This window comes from Bubalus bubalis, chromosome 11, assembly GCF_019923935.1.
Source record: "Bubalus bubalis isolate 160015118507 breed Murrah chromosome 11, NDDB_SH_1, whole genome shotgun sequence".
Lineage (NCBI taxonomy): Eukaryota > Metazoa > Chordata > Mammalia > Artiodactyla > Bovidae > Bubalus > Bubalus bubalis.
The window spans coordinates 44,305,796-44,328,451 of record NC_059167.1 but is presented as its reverse complement, the minus strand read 5'-3'; the positions used below and the strand labels follow the sequence as shown (position 1 = coordinate 44,328,451).

The 22,656-nt window shown below is 45.1% G+C and overlaps 1 protein-coding gene across 2 annotated transcripts in view; it reads right to left on the bottom strand.

The window, feature by feature from the left end:
- Positions 1 to 20,975, bottom strand: part of GLDN (gliomedin) — a 59,325-nt gene extending 38,350 nt beyond the window's left edge. The window contains exon 1 of one of the 2 annotated variants that reach the window (XM_044925009.1): positions 20,921 to 20,975. Coding sequence is in view for 1 of the 2 variants with exons in the window: in XM_025295584.2 (XP_025151369.2) it covers positions 19,361 to 19,723 (363 nt within the window). In the remaining variant the exon portion in view is untranslated. Of the gene's footprint in view, positions 1 to 19,360; positions 20,146 to 20,920 lie in introns of those variants that run through there. The other variant, XM_025295584.2, reaches the window with a different exon arrangement.
- Positions 20,976 to 22,656: the final 1,681 nt, after the last annotated feature.

Genomic DNA, 22,656 nt, shown 5'->3' with positions numbered 1-22,656 from the left:
AAAAATGGGCCAAAGAATTAAATAGACATTTCTTCAAAGAAGACATCCAGATGGCTAACAAACACAGGAAAAGATGCTCAACATCACTCATTATCAGAGAAATGCAAATCAAAACCACTATGAGGTACCATTTCATACCAGTCAGAATGGCTGTGATCCAAAAGTCTACAAGTAATAAATGCTGGAGAGGGTGTGGAGAAAAGGGAACCCTCTTACACTGCTGGTGGGAATGCAAACTAGTACAGCCACTATGGAGAACAGTGTGGAGATTCCTTAAAAAACTGGAAATAGACCTGCCTTATGATCCAGCAATCCCACTGCTGGGCATACACACTGAGGAAACCAGAAGGGAAAGAGACACGTGTACCCCAATGTTCATCGCAGCACTGTTTATAATAGCCAGGACATTGAAGCAACCTAGATGTAAATCAGCAGATGAATGGATAAGAAAGCTGTGGTACATATACACAATGGAGTATTACTCAGCCATTAAAAAGAATACATTTGAATCAGTTCTAATGAGGTGGATGAAACTGGAGCCTATTATACAGAGTGAAGTAAGCCAGAAAGAAAAACACCAATACAGTATACTAATGCATATATATGGAATTTAGAAAGATGGTAACAATAACCCTGTATACGAGACAGCAAAAGAGACACTGATGTATAGAACAGTCTTATGGACTCTGTGAGAGAGGGAGAGGGTGGGAAGATTTGGGAGAATGGCATTGAAACATGTAAAATATCATGTATGAAATGAGTTGCCAGTCCAGGTTCAATGCACGATACTGGATGCTTGGGGCTGGTGCACTGGGACGACCCAGAGGGATGGAATGGGGAGGGAGGAGGGAGGAGGGTTCAGGATGGGGAACACATGTATACCTGTGGCGGATTCATTTTGATATTTGGCAAAACTAATACAATTATGTAAAGTTTAAAAATAAAATAAAATTAAAAAAAAAATTGAAAGTCATAAAACCTAGCTTGTCAAGTTAAGGAGTCATATTTGGTATACCAGGCTTTCTAGATCTTCATTTACGATTTGAGAATGGTGAACTGAAAACAGCCTCAGAACTCATAGCCTGGGGGTGTCAGGCAGGATCCATGCAGGACGTGGCCCTGCCCTGTCTCAAGGCCATCTACCCCGACTCCACCACTGTTACCACTGTTCGACTCCAATTACACTGACCATCACCTCTGGTCTTTGCCAAGCCTTATAAACCGCTCACATCTTCACAGAGGCCTCAGCTCAAATGCCACCTCGTTAAGAAGGCTTTCCCTGACTCCCCACCTGAGAGTAACCCTAGCAGCCAGTCCCCATCACCTCAAGGTTTTCAGCCTTTGTAGCACTCACCATTATCCAATATTATCTTGGCTTCTGTATGCATTTGTTTATTACCTGTGCCTTTTCTCCAAAGAATGAAGGCATTTTGACAGCAGGAGAATTTGCTATTTTGTCTGTATCCCTGTGCACAGAACAGTACCTGTTTCCAGACCTAGAACTTTTCCACTGGTGAGATAGGGTTCAAGTAGGAAAGTATGTCAATGGTCTCCAAAGGGCAGCTTGTCTTGAGAGCAGATGACCACGGCTGTCAACCTGGGTGTAACATAAAGAATGGTACCCTCGGATAGCTCAGGTCAGTTTTGCTGAGGAGGTGGGGACATCCTCCCAGAAGAAATGCTGTGGCATCTCAGGGTCACCTTGAGGTCATGCTGCAGTGGACAAAGACATATCACAATACATGGGGACTTGCTTTCAACTTTTATAACATATGGCAGCAATGAAGGAAAAGACAGCCCAAATAGGTCCCATCTGTGGCCTGACCAGATCTCCCAGTTTTCTCTCTGGATACAGAACTGGTCTCACTGGACTAGTAGAACCCATGGAATCTTGGGCAATTCAGGGGCAGGGAAAAAGCCTCTGAAGAAAAATAATGGACTTCTTGCTAATTTGGCACCAGTTGGCTTGAGTTGTCTTTAATTGAAACTAAAAATAGATGGGACTAATTTTGCAGCCTCTATGAGAAAGAAAATGCTATGAACTGGGAACCTCACTTGTAAGAAGACTATACAAGGATATCTGACGAGAATGTTCATCTCTACATTGTGATGGCAAAAGCATGCAAACAATCTAAATGTTTATCAGTAAGGCACTTATTGGGCTTCCCTGGTGGCTCAGATGGTAAAGAATCTGCCTGGAATGTAGGAGACTTGGGTTCAATCCCTGGGTCGGGAAGATCTCCTGGAGAAGGGAATGGCAACCCACTCCAGTATTCTTGCCTGAAGAATCCCATGGACTGAGGAGCCTGGTGGGCTACAGTCCGGGGGGTCACAAAGGGTTGGACATGACTGCGTGACTAACATACACATACACACACGCACACAACAAGGCACTTATTCAGTTCAGTTCAGTCGCTCAGTCGTGTCTGACTCTTTGCGACCCCATGAATCACAGCATGCCAGGCCTCCCTGTCCATCACCAACTCCCAGAGTTCACTCAAACTCACGTCCATCGAGTCAGTGATGCCATCCAGCCATCTCATCCTCTGTCGTCCCCTTCTCCTCCTGCCCCTAATCCCTCCCAGCATCAGAGTCTTTTCCAATGAGTCAACTCTTTGCATGAGGTGGCCAAAGTACCGGAGTTTCAGCTTTAGCATCATTCCTTCCAAAGACCACCCAGGACCGATCTCCTTTAGAATAAGGCACTTATTAAGCAGATGCAAAAGAATGAAGTAGATCTATGTGTACTAATCTTGAAAGCATACTGCTGAGTGATGAAAACAGCACAAGCCACATAACAGTAGAACTTTTTAGTTGAAAAAGAACATTTAGATATGTCTGGATAAGCACAGAGAAAAGTTTGAAGGCTCATGAACCAAACCATTGAGATCTTGTTTCCTCTTGAAGACTGAGACTAGGAGATTAAAGGGTAATTTTCACTTCTTAGTTTATATCATTTGAAAAGATATATTGGGATTATGGGTGGTTTTTACTTGCTGTGTTTTTAATAATTCAGAGTGAGAGAAGAGAGCATGCAAACATTATAGAGCCCAAAGGATGGTTTTAATTACAGAGCTTTCCCTAGGGATCACAATGTCATGTATTCCTCATTACGCCCATCACTTGGAATAACTTGGACAGATCTCTGTTTCTTCTAGACAAGTGAACGTAGAATGAACTAGAATAGCTGTTTAGTGATTTTGAAGTTGTTTATTAATCATAATATTTTTCTTTTTCCAACATAAATTGCCAAACCCCTAAATAGAAAACAAATAGAATGGAGCTACTTTGGGTTGACTTATCCATAAAACGAGAGAGTTGAAGTAGACAGATGATTTCAAATTCTACTCCCAGGAGGAATTGGGGAGGAAGCAGGGGGAGACACCCAGAGACCTAGAGTCAAGCGGAGGAGGGATGAGAAAGCTGAGGTCCAAAGAAATCAAGTGAAGTAGCTGGCCCGGGCTCCCAGAACTGGCTTCCAGGGCACAAGTCCTATTTTGTACCACATCTATATTTTTTGCGGCTTCCCAGGTGAAGCTAGTGGTAAAGATCCTGCCTGTCAATGTAGGAAACCTAAGAGATGAGGGTTTGATCCCTGGGTCAGGAAGATCTCTTGGCAACCAACTCCAGTATTCTTGCCTGGAGAATCCCATGGACAGCCTGGTAGGCTGTGGTCCATGGGGTCACACAGTATTGGACACAACTGAAGTGACTTAGCACGCACTACTATTTTTATACCATTTAGATTTTGCAAAAGGAATTGTGTGAAATTCAACAGGAAATGCAAATCTCTGCTTTAGTTTTACTTTGAATGTGAACAAGACACTAGATTTTTACTAGTTGATTTTGCATCAGCTTCAAGCAGTCTCTTCTGTTCAAAAATGAAAGGCTTAATCAAAAGTGTTTCTTTCTCATCAGGATGAATAGAGCGAAATGCAGTGTACTGCCACTGCTCATCTGCACACAAAGCCTCAGGTGGTAGGCCGGCTGCCCTCTTGAACTCCCTTCCTCTCACATTTTACTGTCAGGACTGATTTTAAAAAAAAGGAAAAGAACGAACCTGCCCATCACCACCAGTTTGCATGCTGCTGAAATAATATGTCCTGTCATGGCTTCTCTGCCGTTCCCCAAGTACTGGCTCTGGTTTGCTGTGGAGGATGCTGTTTAATTCCAAGTCACCTTTCAGATGTGACCTATTTTGTAACTTAAATTCCATTTTTCTTAGACAACTGTATGGCTCTCCTTAATTGTGCAAATTGTGGCTATTATGTGCGTGCAAATAGTCCTTTAGAAACAGCTTCCTGGGAGTGGATAATCAGCCTGGGATTAAGCAAGGAAAGCCTTGGCCCAGCTGCTGAAGGATTCGACCACAGGTGTTGGAGGAATCCCTCATGGAGTCTGAAGCTGGGGTCAGCTACCCCAGACTCATCCCTCTGAAAGGCAGGAATTCACACTGGGACCAAGATGTGGTGATGACAATCTACAGACCCCAATAGGAAGGTAGGCTTTGCCATGTCTGTGGATGAAATACTGAGGCATGACCTTCTTCTTGCAGCGCCACAGGAAGATCAGCCAAAGGTCCAGGCATTTGTTGGTGCAAGGTAACAAATGTTGGCCATCCCATGCCGATGGCTTGGGGCTGAGTGCTCTTGGTTCAAATGGTTATCTTCAGAGTCCAGCCAAATCCTGCCCAACCTTCCCCAAAGACCTCCATCCCCACTGACTGATCCCTTTACAGTCCAGCAACATCACTGTGCTCCTTCATGTTGTTCTGGCTCCCCAACTAAATAGGCATCTATTGGTAAGAACTCTTGCGTCTTCCTCCTGTATGCCCCATTCTCTCATCTGGTCCCTTGCCAGCATTAGAATGACATTCAGCATATAGTGGATATTTGATAAGTATTAATACCTCCATCTAGTCAAGGCTATGGTTTTTCCAGTGGTCATGTATGGATGTGAAAGTTGGACTGTGAAGAAAGCTGAGTGCTGAAGAATTGATGCTTTTGAACTGTGGTGTTGGAGAAGATTCTTGAGAGTCCCTTGGACTGCAAGGAGATCCAACCAATCCATTCTAAAGGAGATCAGTCCTGGGTGTTCTTTGGAAGGAATGATGCTAAAGCTGAAACTCCAATACTTTGGCCACCTCATGCGAAGAGTTGACTCATTGGAAAAGACTCTGATGCTGGGAGGGATTGGGGGCAAGAGGAGAAGGGGACAACAGAAGATGAGATGGCTGGATGGCATCACCGACCCGATGGACAAGAGTTTGGGTGAACTCCGGGAGTTGGTAATGGACAGGGAGGCCTGGCGTGCTGCGATTCATGGGGTCACAAAGAGTCGGACATGACTGAGCCACTGAACTGAACTGAACTGAACTGAACTGATTGATTACTCAGTCAACTGGGAACGGAATGTGCTCTTCAGATATTGTTCCTTTTTAACCAGTAGATTATGGGAACCAAATGTCTAGCATGTGGTTACTCTTTCTCTTTGTGTCTATTTGCTTAAGATAACTTTATTTTGGCAAATAATCCACTAATCCCTAGAACATGGGAGCCCAGAGATTGGCCATCTCTCTCCTGCCCATAGCAATATCACTGCAAAACCAGGAGCTATTGATGTGCCCCTGCTTTGGATGGAAATAACACAAACCTTTCATGCTCTCTTGAGTAGAGACATCTGGTTAGGGCTGGGTCAGCCAGACAGAGACTGGGGTGCTGAATGAAAAGTGGTCTCAAACATCAATGAAAATGCAGTGTAAAATTAAAAGACATTTGCTCCTTGGAATAAAAGCTATGACTAACCTAGATAGTGTATTAAAAAGGAAAAACATCACTTTGCCAACAAAGGTCTGTATAGTCAAAGCTATGGCTTTCCAGTAGTCATGTACGGATGTGAGAGTTGGACCATAAAGAAGGCTAGGCTGCATTGAATTGATGTTTTTGAACTGTGGTGTTGGAGAAGACTCTTGAGAGTCCCTTGGACAGCAAGGAGATCAAACCAATCAATCCTAAAGGAAATCAACCCTGAATATTTAATGGAAGGATTGATGCTGAAGCTCCAATACTTTAGCCACCTGATGCAAGAACCGACTCACTGGAAAAGACCCTGATGCTGGGAAAGATTGAGGGCAGGAGGAGAAGGAGGTGACAGAGGATGAGATGGTTGGATGGCATCATCCACTCAATGGACATGAGTTTGAGCAAACTCTGGGAGATAGTGAAGGACAGGGAAGCCTGGTGTGCTGCAGTCCATAGGGTTGCAAAGAGTTGGGCACAACTTAAGAGACTGAACAACAAAATTACCACCCCCCTCCAAAAAAAAAATGAAAACCCTGTAAAAGAATTAAAAGATAACACCCAGGGCTGAAACGTGTGGTGTAAAGCACATAGGTTTTGGGAGTCAGACACAGTTAAGTCTGATGTGAGTGCCAGTTCCTTCACTCACTGGCTCTGTGACGTTGAACAGGATGTTTTATCTCTCTAAGCCTCAGTAACCTCAGGAGTAGATGGACTATTGGTTAGAGTCTCCCTGTGTCCAGGTAGTGAATATTAGCATGCTCGGCCTCCCCACTATTTCTTGGGTACACTGCCAGCAGGGATTCCCTCCCTTACAGACTCAGGTATTCCGCTGCCTCTTCAATATCTTCACTTAAACATCTAACAGAAATCTTGGTATTAACATACCCCAAGCTGAACTCTTGATATTCCCCTCAAAATCATTCCATCTGCAGTTCTTCTAGCTCATTAATGACAATTCTGTTTTTCCACTACTTGGGCCACTAACTTTGAAGTCATTGAACTCCTTCCCCCCGCCCCCTACCTCACATCACATGTTTAAGCTGTCAGCAAATTCTAGCAGCTTGACATTGACATATCTAGACAGAGTCCACTTAGCATTCCACCCCTCAGCCACTAGCGTTTTTTCACTGCAATAGCCAAGTAAATAGCTTCCCTGCTACCACTGCCCATGCTTCCCCTCCAAAGAATCTAGTCCACTGTAGTGATCCTTTGGAAAGGCAAGTCAGATCATATCATTCTGCTTAAAATCCTTCAAAGACCCCCCGCCCACAAAGGCCAATGTCTTTACAACATCCTGCAAGGCTCTACATGAACTGGTCCTCTGGTCCTTTTTCTGCCCAGTTATCCTCTGACCCCATTTCCTACTACTCCCTCTCACTCCCTCTTCTTTCTGTTCCTTGTGCTCTCTATACACTCCCCCATCTCAGAGCTTTTGCTCTCACTCTTCCTTCTGCCTGAACAGCCCTTCCGTAGATTTCCACATGGCTCACTCCCTTACCTCCTTCAAGTTTTCTGTTCAAATGTCACCTTCTTAGTGAGGCCTTTCCCACCCAGAAGACTTCTAATTGCATCTCCCCCTTCCTGCTCCCTAATCCTCATGCCGCTTTATTGTTCTTCATAGCACTTATCACTTTCTAATACTGCAGGTAATTTACTTATTTACCTTGGCTCTTGTCTGTCGCCAACCCCCCAGAATGTAAACCCCAACAGGACAGGGATTTGCATGGTTTGCTTATACTGTTTCTTGTGCACCCACGGTGTGCCTGTGATATAGTAGGTAACTACATGTCAAATGAATGAAGGAATCTCCAACAGGTAGAGCGGGCCTGCTAAATCAGTCTTACCAATACCTGACACAAACTCCTATTTGATGGCTAGCAAGAATTCTTAGAAAAGACTTTAAAAATACTCCAGGACTCATCTCCAAAACTCCTCATGTGTAAAGAAACTAGATTCAGAAACTGGCAGTTATCTTAGTCTATATTTGTCCTTGCTGAGTTGTAGATGCCTGTATCAGTGAAGAGATATTCATCAAATACCTCACTAATGGTGTAGCAGAGTGGTGAGATATATTTAAAGAGACAAAGGTAACTAGAGATGACAAATTAGAGACCAAAACTGTACACAAACAAAGTTTTAGTTGTGATACAGACAGTAAGTGCATAAGAGGTTATGGGTGGAAGAGATGAGTGTTCTGAAGTGAGCTAAGAATCACTTGTCTCCCCCAGGCCTCTAATGGATTTTTCTGAAGCAGGAGTGCTGCTGGAATAATCTTTCACTAACTGTTAATAATAATATTCTGTGCTCCCATTATTCCTTTCAACAAGCATCTTCAGATAATTTTGATATTTATCTAAGTATGCTTATCTTCACCTTATAGTCAGAAAAGTATACATAAATGGTAGTTAAGTAACTTGTCCAGTGTTGAGGGGGTGGACAAAGAATTAATCCATTATCCCAAACTGTGCCCTTTGGCATTCTTTGTACATAGCAAAAACATTTGTGAAGATGTTTTGTCAAGCTACTCCCTGCTCAGCCTCCTCCTCCCTCTGCACAAGAAACAGCTATAAGAGGTTAGTCCAGAAAATATTTAGAGGAGGTCCCTGGGTTTAAAGGAGAAGCAAATGGCAACCCACTCCAATATTCTTGCCTAGAGAATCCTGTGGACAGAAGAGCCTGGTGGGCTGCCGTCTGCTGCTGTTGCTGCTGCTAAGTCGCTTCAGTCGTGTCGGACTCTGTGCGACCCTATAGACGGCAGCCCACCAGGCTCCCCTGTCCCTGGGATTCTCCAGGCAAGAACACTAGAGTGGGTTGCCATTTCCTTCTCCAATGCATGTAAGTGAAAAGTGAAAGTGAAGTTGCTCAGTCATTTCTGACTCTTAGTGACCCCATGGACTGCAGCCTACCAGGTCCTCCGTCCATGGGATTTTCCAGGCAAGAGTACTGGAGTGGGATGCCATTGTCTTCTCCAGGGGCTGCCATCTATGGGGTTGCAAAGGGTCGGATATGACTGAAATGACTTTGCAGCAGCAGCAGCTGGGTTGAGATGTTCATCCACAACAGTTGTGGATGTTGTTAGCACTGAAACATTGGCTGGATGAAACTGTTGACTTGACAAACATGCTGTTTCTGTGGGGTTTAAAAAGTTTGGATCAACAGAAGAAGGAATGCACGAGTTCACCTTGAACATGAATATTTACAAATTATGCTTAGTGTAATTAACTTCCCTAAATTCAATACCCAGCATATATGTATGGTTTGAACCCATGAACCATACATAAAAATGACTATCTGGGAAATAACATTCTTTCTAGAGGTCATTATATAGGCTTTGGGAACTGACTTTTACTTTTTAGATTTGTAAAGACCTCTCTGGTGGAGAACACATAGTTCTTGGAAGAAGGGTATTCTCTTTTCCTTGAATATTCTTTCCTTCTTCAGTTTTCCTTCCCCTTTTCCTCTATTTTCATCTCACGTTCAATCTCAAAACAAATGCAGCATTCTCTCATCTAAACTAACCCCCTTCAGTTCCCTCAATTCTGATCACTCCACGGTCTTTGGATGGATGTGGACCAGGTGGCTTCTTTCTCTTTTCTTACATCCAATTAGTTCCCAAGTTCAATTCATCCTTATTTCGTGGTATTTCTAGGATATAGATCTTCTCCATTTCTGATACCATCACCTTAGCTAGAAAGAATCATTTCCTGCCTGGACTAAGGCAATAACTTCCTAACTTTCTTCCTGCCTCTCATCTCTCTCTAGTACAATCTTTCCTGTATTGTACAGCCAGATCAGTCCTACAAAATTGCTTCCTTCATGAGTGCCCCATGGAAGATTCTCCCAATTGCTCATCAGATTCATTCTCAGCTTTTCAAAAGTAGAAATTCAAGGCTCTCTCTCCTGTGGCCCCCTTAATTCCTCTCCCACAGCCCAAACTCCTCAGTGTAGGAAAGCTTCTTGCTCTCTCAGCCTTGCAACCATGTTCATTCCTGTCCCCAGACCTTGGCTCAAGTTATTAACTGCACTTGCACTGATTTCCCCTCCTTGCCTGCTCAAATCTCATCAACACTTCATCACCCATTTCCAGTTCTGTCTGCTCCACAAAACCTTCCTTCATCACTTGAGTGAGGACCGGTTTTCTCTGTCACTGCCCTGATGCTCACTATTAAAGAATTTTCTCTAAAGGCCTGCCTGTTCAGAAGGATGGATTCCAAGGACCTCAAGTGTTGCCTATAGGAAGAAGGCATTTTCCACCTTTGAGTGAAAAGATTCCAGACCCCAAAAGCACTGAGTCACTGAAAAACTGGGGAATTATTTTGCAGTTGCTAGCTCATCATTTTAGCTTGGGTACAGTTACCCACAACGCATTTCCAAGTCCTTCACAGTTTTACATATAGCTTATGCAGCATCTCCAAAATTCCCAGCACTTTGATGAACACAAGAAACTTTCTGAGTGGCCGGAAGATGGGGTTACTCTGCTTATAGCATTCTGAACAATTCCACAAATTGCATTTTAAGTGATCTTTAGTTGGCCTTGTTCTTTTAACTCTACCTTTCAGTAAAGAAAATTGTGTCTGAACTTCAGTTAAACTAGAAGTAAATTATATCTACTTAAAATATAGAGCTGTTACAACTCAAAAAGCTGCACAAAAAAAGCAACTGATGGGCTGAAAAATGCTCCCTTTGTAGCAGAATTACAACCTAAAAGCTTCAGCTTGTTTTACACAACATGACCTTTAGTCTGTAGATAAAATGCATGTAAATTAAGCTTGAATGTCAACTAGATTTGGCCAAGGATATTTTTGAGGCAGGGAGTGAAGAAGAGTTTAAAGAATGTAGATTTTAAAAATGTCTTTTTTCGCCAGATAAGTTATGTCTTATAAGATCTAGGACTATTTTGGTAGTTCCCACATAGGTACCCATATCCTGGAGAACATGAGACACCCCACCCCAAGAAGTAAATTGTTCCCCTTTCTTAGAAGTTTTTTGCTCTATCTTCCACTCACATTTTGTCAGTCTTCCAGATGAAAGCATCCAGAACTTTTTTTCAGAACTGCCATCAACAGAAATCAACAAGAGTACACAAGAACTATGCCAGTATCTCAGAATGGGGGTGAAGATGACTCTCCTCATGGGTGTCAAACCTCGTCATCAGTGGCCATGAACAGGGGTGAGGCCCTGGGAAAGCCTGAACTGTTGAAGAAGCCACATCAAGGCTAAGTCTGTTTTGTTTTCAACGATGAGATGATTTAGGTTGGTGCGATGCCACCCTAGGCTTCAAAAGGCAAAATAGGATCCCAAAGCAGCAGCTGATAACAGCACATATGATCAGACAACTCGGCATTCTGAAGAGACTGAAGATAAAGAGTAAAGCAAGAAACACGATACTGAGGGCATGGGGCAAGGAGGGCTACAAGATAAACTCACAGCGATTAGTCTCAGAAATGGCTACAATGAACAGTTACTGGAAGTCTGGCTATACCAGGCATTGTCCTTTACCTATATCATCTCCCTTAAACTTCCAAACAACCCTATGAGGTGCATATTCAATATTATTATCTCAGTCTTACAGAGGAGGAAACAGAGGCTGGGGGAAGTTAACAGACTTGCCCAAAGGTGCCCAGCTACCAAGCTGTGGGCCCAGGATGAATCTGCTTGATTCCCAGGTCCACACTACTTATTGCCATAACGTACTTCAGGGAAGCACTGGGGAGAGAGAATTTGCCTGGGAACCTGACCGTGAAGAAGAAAGAATTCCAGGTCTCCCGAGTTAAGGGCAGGCACATAATGGCAGCAGCATCACGTGAAGGCAAGCCTGGACCAGCCAAAGAGAGATCCTGAGATAAGGGCTTTGTGGAGGGGGAGCAGCATCTCAGCATTGGAAGACTCATGGTCTGAGAAGTTCTGCAACGCACCCAGAAAGAGCCTTCTACCCAGAGATCTCTCAGCCTGTCATCTAGTAGGCAGTGCTGCGAAAAGACAGGCAGGTCTGAGGGATTCAGCCATCTCCCCAGAGTGGAGTGGTGCTTTTCCAGAGGGTGGAACATGACCTTGAGTTCATTTTATCCTTGGCTCAGAAGGTTGAGCGGGGAAACAGCAGAAAAAGATGGGAGTGGACAATTCACCAGGCCCTGGGAGGTTCATCCTGCTCAGGTTGTATGGGCTCAGGGGGCTTATTCCTGCTGCCCTCATCTCTGCTGCTATGGCTAGAAAGAAACTAGGAGCTTTCGCATAACCACAGGACCTGAGAGTAGATCCAGACAGTTCAATGCCTTTCATGCGGCCAACACAACTTCCCTGTCCCCACAGGTCCAGATGCTCAGTCTCGACCCACTTGTTTCTTCCATAAGTCCTTAGAGAAGCATGACAACTCTACATCTTCACTGAAGGTTTTATCTGCATGTGTGCAGAATATGTATCAATGAAGAAAGTGTCTGAAGGATGTAGCTAAGGGGCCAGCCCTCTCCTGTCTTCCTCACATACCATCACGACCTGATATATGAACAAAGTTTTTAGGTGTGTTCATAGTACCAACACCAGACACAGTCTTAGCTGAGATGTAGCTTCAGGTTCTCTCTTACCCTTAACTGATACTTGGACATGGCTTCTGACACGCAAATTAACATGTGACATCCCAAATGCCCATTAGCACATGCTGGTATGAGAAAGGCCACAGAACCTGCCCTCCTCTCCCGCCACAACCAGGCTCCACACGTGGGTTATTGCTTTGGCCGCCTGTCTTATTTTGTTCTGCTCTGTCAGGCCTCTGAGCTCTCATCAGGGCCCAGTCTATACGACAGGACCTAATGGGGTATAAGTTTCTCCCCTGCAACTGAACCAAATAGATGCAGTTTGAAACAAGGCCTAGATATGAGGCTAAAGGGGTGGCTATTCTAACATTATCCACTCCAGACTTGGGAAGTCAGCTTAGAAGGAACCAGGCTTGAGGGCTGGCTCAGTCCCACTGCCTCCCTCTAGAGTGAGTCTACTCTCAGTGCAGCTCTGTCCTGGACTCTCTCCTGCAGGGGGCTTAAACTCCAAGGTTAACACTCTGCTTAAACAACCCCGATTTAGTAGCTTAGCTCTCCAAAGGTACAATGCCTAGGGCCCTCCAGTCCCATGGACCACTGTCTAAATGAGAGGTTGGTAAACTTTTCTGTAAAGAACAAGATAGGAAATACCTTAGGCTTTGTGGGTCATATGGTCTCTGGTGTGACTACGCAATCCTGTGGTTGTCATGTGACAGTAACCACAGACAATACATAAACAAGTGGGCACGGATGAATTCCAATAAAACTTTATTTATAGTTATTGAAACTTGAATTTCATACAATGTTCATGTGTCACAAAATACTGTTTCTCTTACTTTTTTCCTATGCATGTGTGAATGTAAAAATCATTAATTCACAAGCTGCACAAAAACAAATAGCAGGCTTGATTTGACCTTAGGCCATAATTTGTTGACTCCTGATCTAAATCCTCAGCTTTTACACCATGGAAGTGACCCAGTTCAAGGGGTGGGAAAGGCAGGTGACCCCTGCCATGATCAAGCTAAGGCCTTCAAGGAGATACAGCATCCATGCAAGCAGAAGCTATGACTACGGTAATGTGACTTTTATCCCCTGTAAATAAGATATTGTATAGATCCATGTACCTCAGAGTGGTCATCATGAAAAGCTGTTTGCTACAATGCATTACTAGTTAACATAGCTGGAATCTCCTCTATGAGAACTGCCCACAGTAAATGCTTTTGAAAAGCCACAGTGACTGGAAATCTCCATCCACTGAAGGTATAATTTATGTTTTGTGCTCACATTTAGTTGCTAAGCTGTGTCCAACTCTTTGTGACCCTATGGACTGTAGCCCACCAGGCTCCTCTGTCCATGGGATTTCCCAGGCAAGAATACTGGACTGGATCACCATTTCCTTCTCCAGGGTATCTTCCCAAACCAGGGATCAAACCCACGTCTCCTGCATTGGCAGTCAGATTCTTTACCACTGAGATACCAGAGAAGGCCCTATGGTTGATGTTTAGGGATAGCCAAAACCCAAACAAAATGAAACCAACCAAACCAAATGAAATGCAAAAAATCAACTCCACTTAACCACCAACAATGATAACAATGGCACAGATTTCACTATTCTTTCAAAATTAGGCTGGGAAATCAGTGGTGAGGGTGGGGGTTGTGGTGGAACTAAATAAAACCATTTTGTTCAAAACCAAGTCTTAACTCAGCCCCTAACAATGTGAGTGTTGTTCGGCCAACACACTGTCAGTCAAATAAAAAACATGTTGAGAAAATTTTTGTCAATACTTAAAAGCCAAGAGATTTCACATAAAAAGACAGATTTTTTACTTTTCTTGACAAAAATCAAAAGATCAGGCACACGAGGCTCTCATTCATGTACAGCAACCATCAGCAAAAGCCTCCCCTCTAGACAGAGCACATGAACCTTGGGTGGGCACAGTCCCTACTGTGCCCTACGGCCCCCAGCCCAGTGGCAGCTGCCATGTACCCTTGGGCTTGCAGCCTTTTCACTCACAATAAGAGTAACACAATCACACGGTTCAAAAGTCAAAATAATGCACAGAGCTATGCAGTGAAAGTCATGCCCACCTTATCCCGACCCTCCCTAAGTAAGTGATTTTGTTCATTTATTTTCCCCTTCTTTCTTACACTTTTGTCATTTAAAAATATATCTTGGGGGTTGTTCCAATAGCAGAACAGAGAATTTACTCATTCTTGCTTTATAGCTACCTAGTATCCCGGTGGATATATACGTCAGTTTATTTAATTAGTCCTGTAGTGGACACAGGATGTTAGTGTTTTGTTTTTACCGATATTCTGCAGTGAATAACTATGTGCATATGTCATTTCATAGGTGACAAAGTCTTGTGCAAGATACATTCCCATAAGCAAGATTGCTGGGTGAGAGAGTAAATGTATTTGTTATCCAAAGGTATTGCCAAATTGCCTTACTTATGGGCTGTAGCATTTTGCATTCCAAACAGCAGTATAAGAGCAAGTCTGTTTCCTTTCAGTTTCCTCAACAGAATATGTTGTCAAACTTTTGCAGTTGCCATTCAGAAAGGTAAGAATTATATTTTGGAGCAGTAATTGCATTTTTAAATCAAGAGTTCTTTTCCTGTGTTTTTAAGAGAAATTTGCATTTCTTTTCCTGAGACCTATGCGTTCCATATTCCTACCGGATTCCTATTTCTGTTGCGGATTTCCCTATTAAATTCTTACCTTGTTAAATCGGCTTCTAGAACTGCTATATATATATATCTTCTGCATATATATAATCTGCATATATAATATATGCAGAAGATTAGCCCTGTACCTATGATATGAGCTGCAAATATTTCTTTCCAGTCTATCATTTATCATTTGCCTTGGATAATGGTGTATGTGTTTGTTTTTATAATTGTTTGTCATGCAGTTTTTGTTGTTGTGTGTGTGCTTTTTAAACGTGGTTAAATTTATTCATTTATTGTTTGCTTTTGGCTTTTGAGTTATAGTTCTCATTTCCCTTTCCAAGATTAAAAATGAACTTACTCATATTTTATTCTAACAGTTTTAGAACTTCATTTTTTAAATGTAAACTTTTGATTCATTTAGAACTTGTTAAGGCACACATTATAAGTAGTAAAACTTTCTTCCTACTGGGTGCTCAACCCAAGATTTTAGGGAGGATGATAAAGCTACCAGAACATCAATAAGGGTGAGATTTGAAGAATGGGATGAAAGAGAGAAACTGATGTGGCGAGGAGTGAGAAGAGCAGTGGGAGGGAGTGGAGACTATACAGCACCAACATCTCTTGCAGGAGCTTCTGGCAGATGAGTTCCCATTACTGGTCTAGCTCAGTGGTACCCAGGACCCTTTTCATTACTTTTCTCCAGGATACTTCCTTTTAAAGATTTAATGGCTGTACCAAACTAATGGGCTTCCCAGGTGGCTCAGCAGTAGAGAATTGCCTGACAAGCAGGAGACATGGGTTCGATTCCTGGATTGGGAAGATCCCCCGGAGGAGGAAATGGCAACCCACTCCAGTGTTCTTGCCTAGAGAATCTCATGGACAGAGGAACCTGGTGAGTTGTAACAAAAGAGTCAGACACGACTTAGCGACTAAACAATAACAACCAAACTAATTGTACTTAAGTAATAATTAGTTATTCTGTCCTTTTAATAAAATTACTTACAGCTGCCAATCAGTTTCTGGTCAGACTGTGCTAACCAGAATTAACATGCTGAGTTGAAGTACTTTCAGCCAAAAGCATAGAACTTAGAAGTACTGGTTGGCTTGAGAAGGCTCATCTTGGATAAATGAGCCATTTTTGGAAGACTTTTTGCAATGCTGAAATTAGTCTGCATGCAGTTTCTTTGTTCCGAGATCTCTCAGGACATGGGACTTCAGTAGTGAGGGGACCTCTGATCTCATCCTCATTGAAGACCTACTGGCGCTATATAGAAAGGTGAGATAAAGTGTAGACTTCAACCCTAAGAAGTTGGTACACTTACATCCATGCTGTATCCTACATCTTTAATAGTTCTCTTAGCAATTTTTCTACTTAGGTGCCCTGTTGTTGTTCAGTCGCTAAGTTATGTCCAACTCTACAAGCCCTGAGAAAGTTCTTTTTTAAAATTGTTTCCTCATGTGAATAATTCTCTGTTCTGAGAAACACAGAGAGTAAAGATGAGGAAAATCTACAGAGGTGAATGGTGAGAATGTTGTCACAATAAAGTATGTAAAAAGCTTTTCACCGTTAAGTTTGTTCCTTTGCCTAAAGCAGAGGCCTCAAGGGAGACCTGGGGAGAGTGAGGTGCTTAATACAACTGACCATCATCAGGAAGGCATGCCAAGGCCCTTTGTGTTGGTGAGTGGGCACCCGCCCTCAGGTGCACTCCTAACAATTAATTAAGAATCTCTGGGAGATGGGTCCTAGGCATCAGTCATGTTTAAACTCCCTATATGGTTTCACTGTGCAACCACTGCTCTAGAATGGAGTTATTCAAAGTGTGGTTCTCAGACCAGCAGCACCAATATAAGTGGGAGCCTGCTATAAACACAGAGCCTCAGTCCCCAACTTAGAGCTTCTGAATCAGAATCTGTATTTTTTACAAGATCTCCAAGATCTTCATATGCACGTTAGAGAAGTGGTGGTCTAGAGGAGCATTTCTCAAAGTGTTGGCACCTGGACCACTTGTATCAAACTCACCAAGAGGTTGGGAGGGTGGGAGATGGGTAGATCGGGGGACTTAAGGAAGCTGGTTATGGAGATTATAATTCTACAAGTCTGAGGGTGGGACCCTGAAATCTGCATTTTTAATGTGTTCCCAGGTGAACCCTAAGTCTACTGTTTGGGAACTACTTCCAAGAGGACTGTGATGGTGACTTTCTCCTGGCCTGCATGGAAAATCCCTCAGTGACTCCTAAAGGTCAAAGCACATCCATTGCAAGTGGGGATGAGTTGGGGACAATCTTCAAGTGCTTCTCATCCAGATAAATATAATGTCTGTTCTCTGACTTGCTACAGAGCACGTTGCTGCTGCTGCTGCTGCTGCTAAGTCGCTTCAGTCGTGTCCAACTCTGTGCGACCCCATAGACGGCGGCCCACCAGGCTCCCCCATCCCTGGGATTCTCCAGGCAAGAACATTGGAGTGGGTTGCCATTTCCTTCTCCAATGCATGAAAGAGAAAAGTGAAAGTGAAGTCGTTCAGTTGTGTCTGACTCTTCGTGACCCCAAGTTCTGCAGCCTATCAGGCTCCTCCATCCATGGGATTTTCCAGGCAAGAGTACTGGAGTGGGGTGCCATTGCCTTCTCCAACAGAGCAGGTAGTGGTAGTTAAATCAGCTTTCATACTGACACAGATATGAGTGTCTGCATTCTCTTGGATTAATGATGAACAGAATGCAATCTGGATACATAAGCCTCTACCTTAAAAGCAGGATTAAAAATATAAAATGTTGATGCTCAGGTGCAACCTTCTTGGATGGTTTAACAAACCCCTAAAAATGCACAGTGGAGAGCCAAGAGAAACAGTGAATTTCCCTAAAGAGATTTTTTCACTTTACAGAGGTCCTTTTCTGAAATTTTTGCTTGGGTCCAGATTTTTAAATGATAATGTGGGTAAAAAAAAAAAAAGAACTCAGGAATGGAAAAATGTGATCCTTCCCAAAAGATGTGCTTGAAGTGTGTAGTACTTTCATGTAGTTATGAAAGCACTTCAGCTCATGTAAGATATTTAAAAGCTTCTATGATAATAGGATTAAGTGAATTTATCTTCAAACACCTAGGATTCTGAAATATGGCTCACACTTGACTTGAGATGACAACTGAAATCTTTGTAAATTTAAAGTAAAATATCCATCACAGCTGTAATGGATAATGAAATAGAATGGGGAAATGCAATGTGATCCAAGTGTAATAGTTAGATAATTACTGAGCTAATATCAGCAAAAACAAATGAAGTTAAAACTGGAAGAAAGATTTTTGAGGCTTTGCTTTAAAGACTTTTTAAAGTGCAGTGTTTCTGAAATCATTTTTGAGGAGCACAGTGGCCTTTGAAAATCTAATGAAAAGCTCTGGACTCTCCCCTAGATGCATGAGCCTATGAAGAGCTCACTCTGACATTTCCTGAGGTTCCATAGACTTCTTGGGGGGCTTCCCAGGTGGCGCTAGTGGTAAAGAAGCCTCCTGACAATGCAGGAGGCATAAGAGAGGTGGGTTTGATCCCTGGGTCGGGAAGAACCCCTGGGGAAGGAAATGGCAACACACTTCAGTATTCTTGCCTGGAAAATCCCATGGACAGAGGAATCTGGTTGGCTATAGTCGATAGAGTCTCAAAGAGTCAGACATAGCTGAGCGACTGAACTGATAGACTTCTTTGAGCCCACATGATAAACCCAAACCTTCACATTGCGTTTTGACAAAGTTGCTCTATGTTGAGTTCCATTATTTGTAACCACTTGGTACCCAAAAGTAAGTTTCCCCTCAAAAAGGTCCCAGGGGTTGGTAAATTAGGACTGTTTTCACATAAACCGAAACTATTAGGTTGTCAGTCTTGGTGGGATGAGCTGAGGCCAGGTGAAAAGCCAGACCAATAGATGATGTCAGAGAAAGAATCACTTTACAGAAGTGTGTGCTCTTCCAGAAATGTTACGTCTGTGCTCTCAGGGGCCCCCTGCGAATTTCACAGGCAGAGCTCGGGCCGCTGTGGCTCCTGTCACACCAGAAGGTGAAAACCTGTGTTCAAAGTTACGAAGTAGGCTCTTAAGAATATTGCCTACCCACTAATTTATCTGCAGTCTGAACGACGTCAGAGCTGGAAGACTTACCCCTTCACCCCTCCCCCGTTTAACAGATGAGGAAACTGACCCCAGATGGGCTAAGGTGCTCGCCAAGGTAATTTTCCCAGCGGGTTCACACCCAGGACTTCTCCCCAAGGCACCGTGCCATCTGGCCAGGGGAAGAGAGGATGTCTGAGGCTCTCTCCCTACACTGTCCGCTGCCCACCCCGGCGGGGGCGTCAAAGGGAGCTGAGACCCCGCCTACCGGCACCATGGAGTAGGTCATCATCATCAACATGTCGTGGCTCTCCGCACGGATGTGCTGCGCAGGCTCCCCGCCGTGGCTGCGCTTGTTGCGCGCGGCACTCGCGGGGTCTGGGGGTGGCGCGGGCGCCCGGCGAGGCGCGCGACTCAGCTCCGCCAGGAAGGCGCGCAGGGCGCTGTCCTCGCGCTGCTCCCGGCCCCGCTGCTCCTCCAGCGCCCGGAGCGCAGCGCTCAGCCCGCGCCATTGGCACAGCGCGAACACCGTGCCTGCGGCATTGAGCGCCGAGAGCAGCGCCACTGCGGCCAGGGCGCCGCGCAGCCCCCAGCTCGCGCCCCCGCGGCCTCGCTCCGCGCCTTCAGCCATGCTCTGGGCACCTCGGACCGGGTCCGGCAAGGCTCTGCCGCCTCTCACCCCGGCAGCCTTTATATGGCTCGGGCAAGCCGTGGGCTGGTGGCAGCGCCGTGAGTCACGCCGCCCTTTGGCTCTGCTGGCGGGGCGGGCTGGGGACAGTAGTAGTGGGGTTCGAGCAGCCCGGAGGGACAGGCCGGCGGAGTGGGGGACAGGAGCGAGACAGTCTGCGGAGGAGGGCAAGCTCACACTCCTGGTGCCTGGCCAAGCAAACTAGCAAACCCGCCTCTCCTTCCTTCTCCCCCACTGCCCTGACCGTGGGCATTGCCATGGCCCAGACGGGTATAAGGAGGGTCAGACTGAGGGGGAGAGCAGGAATTCTTATAGCCTGAGATGTCACTGGATTCCACCCCCTCCTCCCCCTACACTGCCCTCTCTGGAGAAAAAGATCAGCATGCCCAGATGCCAAGGCATGTGCCCACTGCCCCTGGGCAGTCTGCTGTTGGGCTGAGTCCCAGGCTGCCTGTCATTCCTCCCCAGGGTCACAAGGCCTCATGTGGCCACTGAAGACCCTACTCCATCTTTCCTGGGAGGAGAATGGATAGAAACAGGGAAACAGCTGGCATTGGATGGTTCACAAAGCCATCCATCAGAAGGAGAAAGGCCCAGCCCTGCATGACAAGCAGGGGTCATCTGTGAAGGGAGATTTTCAGGATATGACAGGCCAAGAACTCTCCCATGAGATCCATATCTGGGAGGTAGCACAGTGATGAGAAAAAAAACTCCAAAGTGGAAACTGGGAGGAAAAACAAAGACTCCTGGTTCTAACCTTATTCTGCTGCTACCCAGCTGGAGGGCTTTGTCCCAAGAACACTCTGGTCGGATTCTGAGGTGCTCTCTGGCTGAAGGTTTGGGATGGTGGCCAGGCCCCTACTGGACTTTACCTTGCTGCTGCTGCTGCTAAGTCGCTTCAGTCGTGTCCAACTCTGTGCGACCCCATGGACTGCAGCCTACCAGGCTCCTCCGTCCATGGGATTCTCCAGGCAAGAGTACTGGAGTGGGTTGCCATTTCCTTCTCCAATGCATGAAAGTGAAAAGTGAAAGTGAAGTCACTCAGTCGTGTCCGACTCTCAGCGACCCCATGGACTGCAGCCCACCAGGCTCCTCTGTCCATGGGACTCTCCAGGCAAGAGGGGGGCAGTTGCCTCATACCTCCTGGCTACCTCTTCACAGCTCTCTCCAACTCCTGTTAGGTCATATGCTTGTTGTGCCTCAGAGGCCACTAACCACCCCTGCCCCTGGCCCCCAGGGCAGTCACTTCTCCGTCTCTCCCAGGACCTCTTCACTCCCCATTTTTCTCAGCTTCCTCTAGAATGACTGCCTCCCTGGGGCCCCAGGGCCTGCAGGAGGCCCTGGTGGTGTGGGAAGCCACAACTTAAAACCAAGATTGCTGTTTCCACAGCCCATTATCTCAGAGGAGGAGCTGGCTCCCTGCCATTGAGCCAGCTGGAGCTGTCAAGGTTCTGTGTCAAGGTCTGGATTCCTTAGTTTTAATCGAGGCTGACCAGCTTGCGTATTCTTAAAAGAACATCCAGGATAAGGAATCAGGAAAGCATAAAGGCCCAAGTGCTTCATGAACGACCTCAACTATGGGGACATGAGGTCTGGTAGGGGATGGAAGTGATACAGACAGTGTCCCAATCCCAGCATACTATGACCTATTGGAAGAATTGCTATCTGTCCTCATCTCTTTTCATTTAGGCTTAGGATGCCAATTGTCAGGCTTACAACCAATAGGGAGAAGTCACAGAGAGGCAGATTGGAGGTCAGCCCCAGTAAGATCTTCATTTAATTCACTAAAAGATTACTGAGTGCCTACTGTATTTCAGGCACAGTAATGGGTGCTGAGTACAAAAATGAACAAGACAAACAGTTTGCAGAGGAAGCAGCTGGAGTCTCATGGAGCCTCTTGAGGGTCCTTTTATCCCAATGTTCATGCAATTACTTTTGCCTGACTATCTGTTACCAATGCCCACCATTAACAACAGTGTACAGCTTCTGAAGTCAGGGGCCACATCTTGTTTAACCCTGTCTCCTCCCAACACCTAACACAGTCCCTGGCTTAAATGGGCATTCAGCAGTTACCTGTTGAATGAGCAGATTAACAAATGAATGAACGAAAGGCTGTATGGTGAGGGCATGGCTTTGTTAAATCATGTGTGTGTAGTGATAGTAGAGCTTAAGCATGAAACTGCTTATGCCACAGAACATGCCCCCCTGTCCTTGGCAGGCTGCCTGTCTAATGGTCACGGGAGTGAATGCAGCCTGACACACACATCCCCATCCCTTCTGGTTCAGAGCCCACAGCCTGTAGAAGGAGTTCCCCTTGGAACAAGCCTGGCTTTATCTGACAACCTCAGAACAAGATTTCCCAGAATCTTCCACCTGATTCTTCTTCCCATTCCCTCTCCAAGTCTTTCTGTGCAAGAATACAGTGTTTTACAAGAAAGGAGAAGGCTGGGGCATGTTATGGTGGCCTACGAGGCAGATCTCTTCACCCATCCCTCACCCCAGACCAACTGTATCCAAGCAGCTGACTTTGCTCTGTTCTCTTTCCCTGTTCTCCTCTCTCCTTCCTGTGCCCTGTACACCGTACACGCATCTTTCTCCTTCTCTGGTTTATCTCAGGGTTGCCCCTGTTTAAGATCTAGCTCAGAACCTCCTTCCTCGTCAGGCCTTGCCGTCCATGCCCACTTCAAGCTTTCCCACTCCCTGAACTCTGCAAGCCTCAGGTACTCAGAGGTTCTGAGCAAGGGCTTTGGAATCAGATGGACCTGAGCCAGAAACTGCTTTTTATGCGACTTTAGGTACCTTACTCAACTCAATTTCTTAGTTCTTCTGGATCTTAGTTCTTTTGTTGGGTTATAGTGTGCTTAAGGAAGGGACCT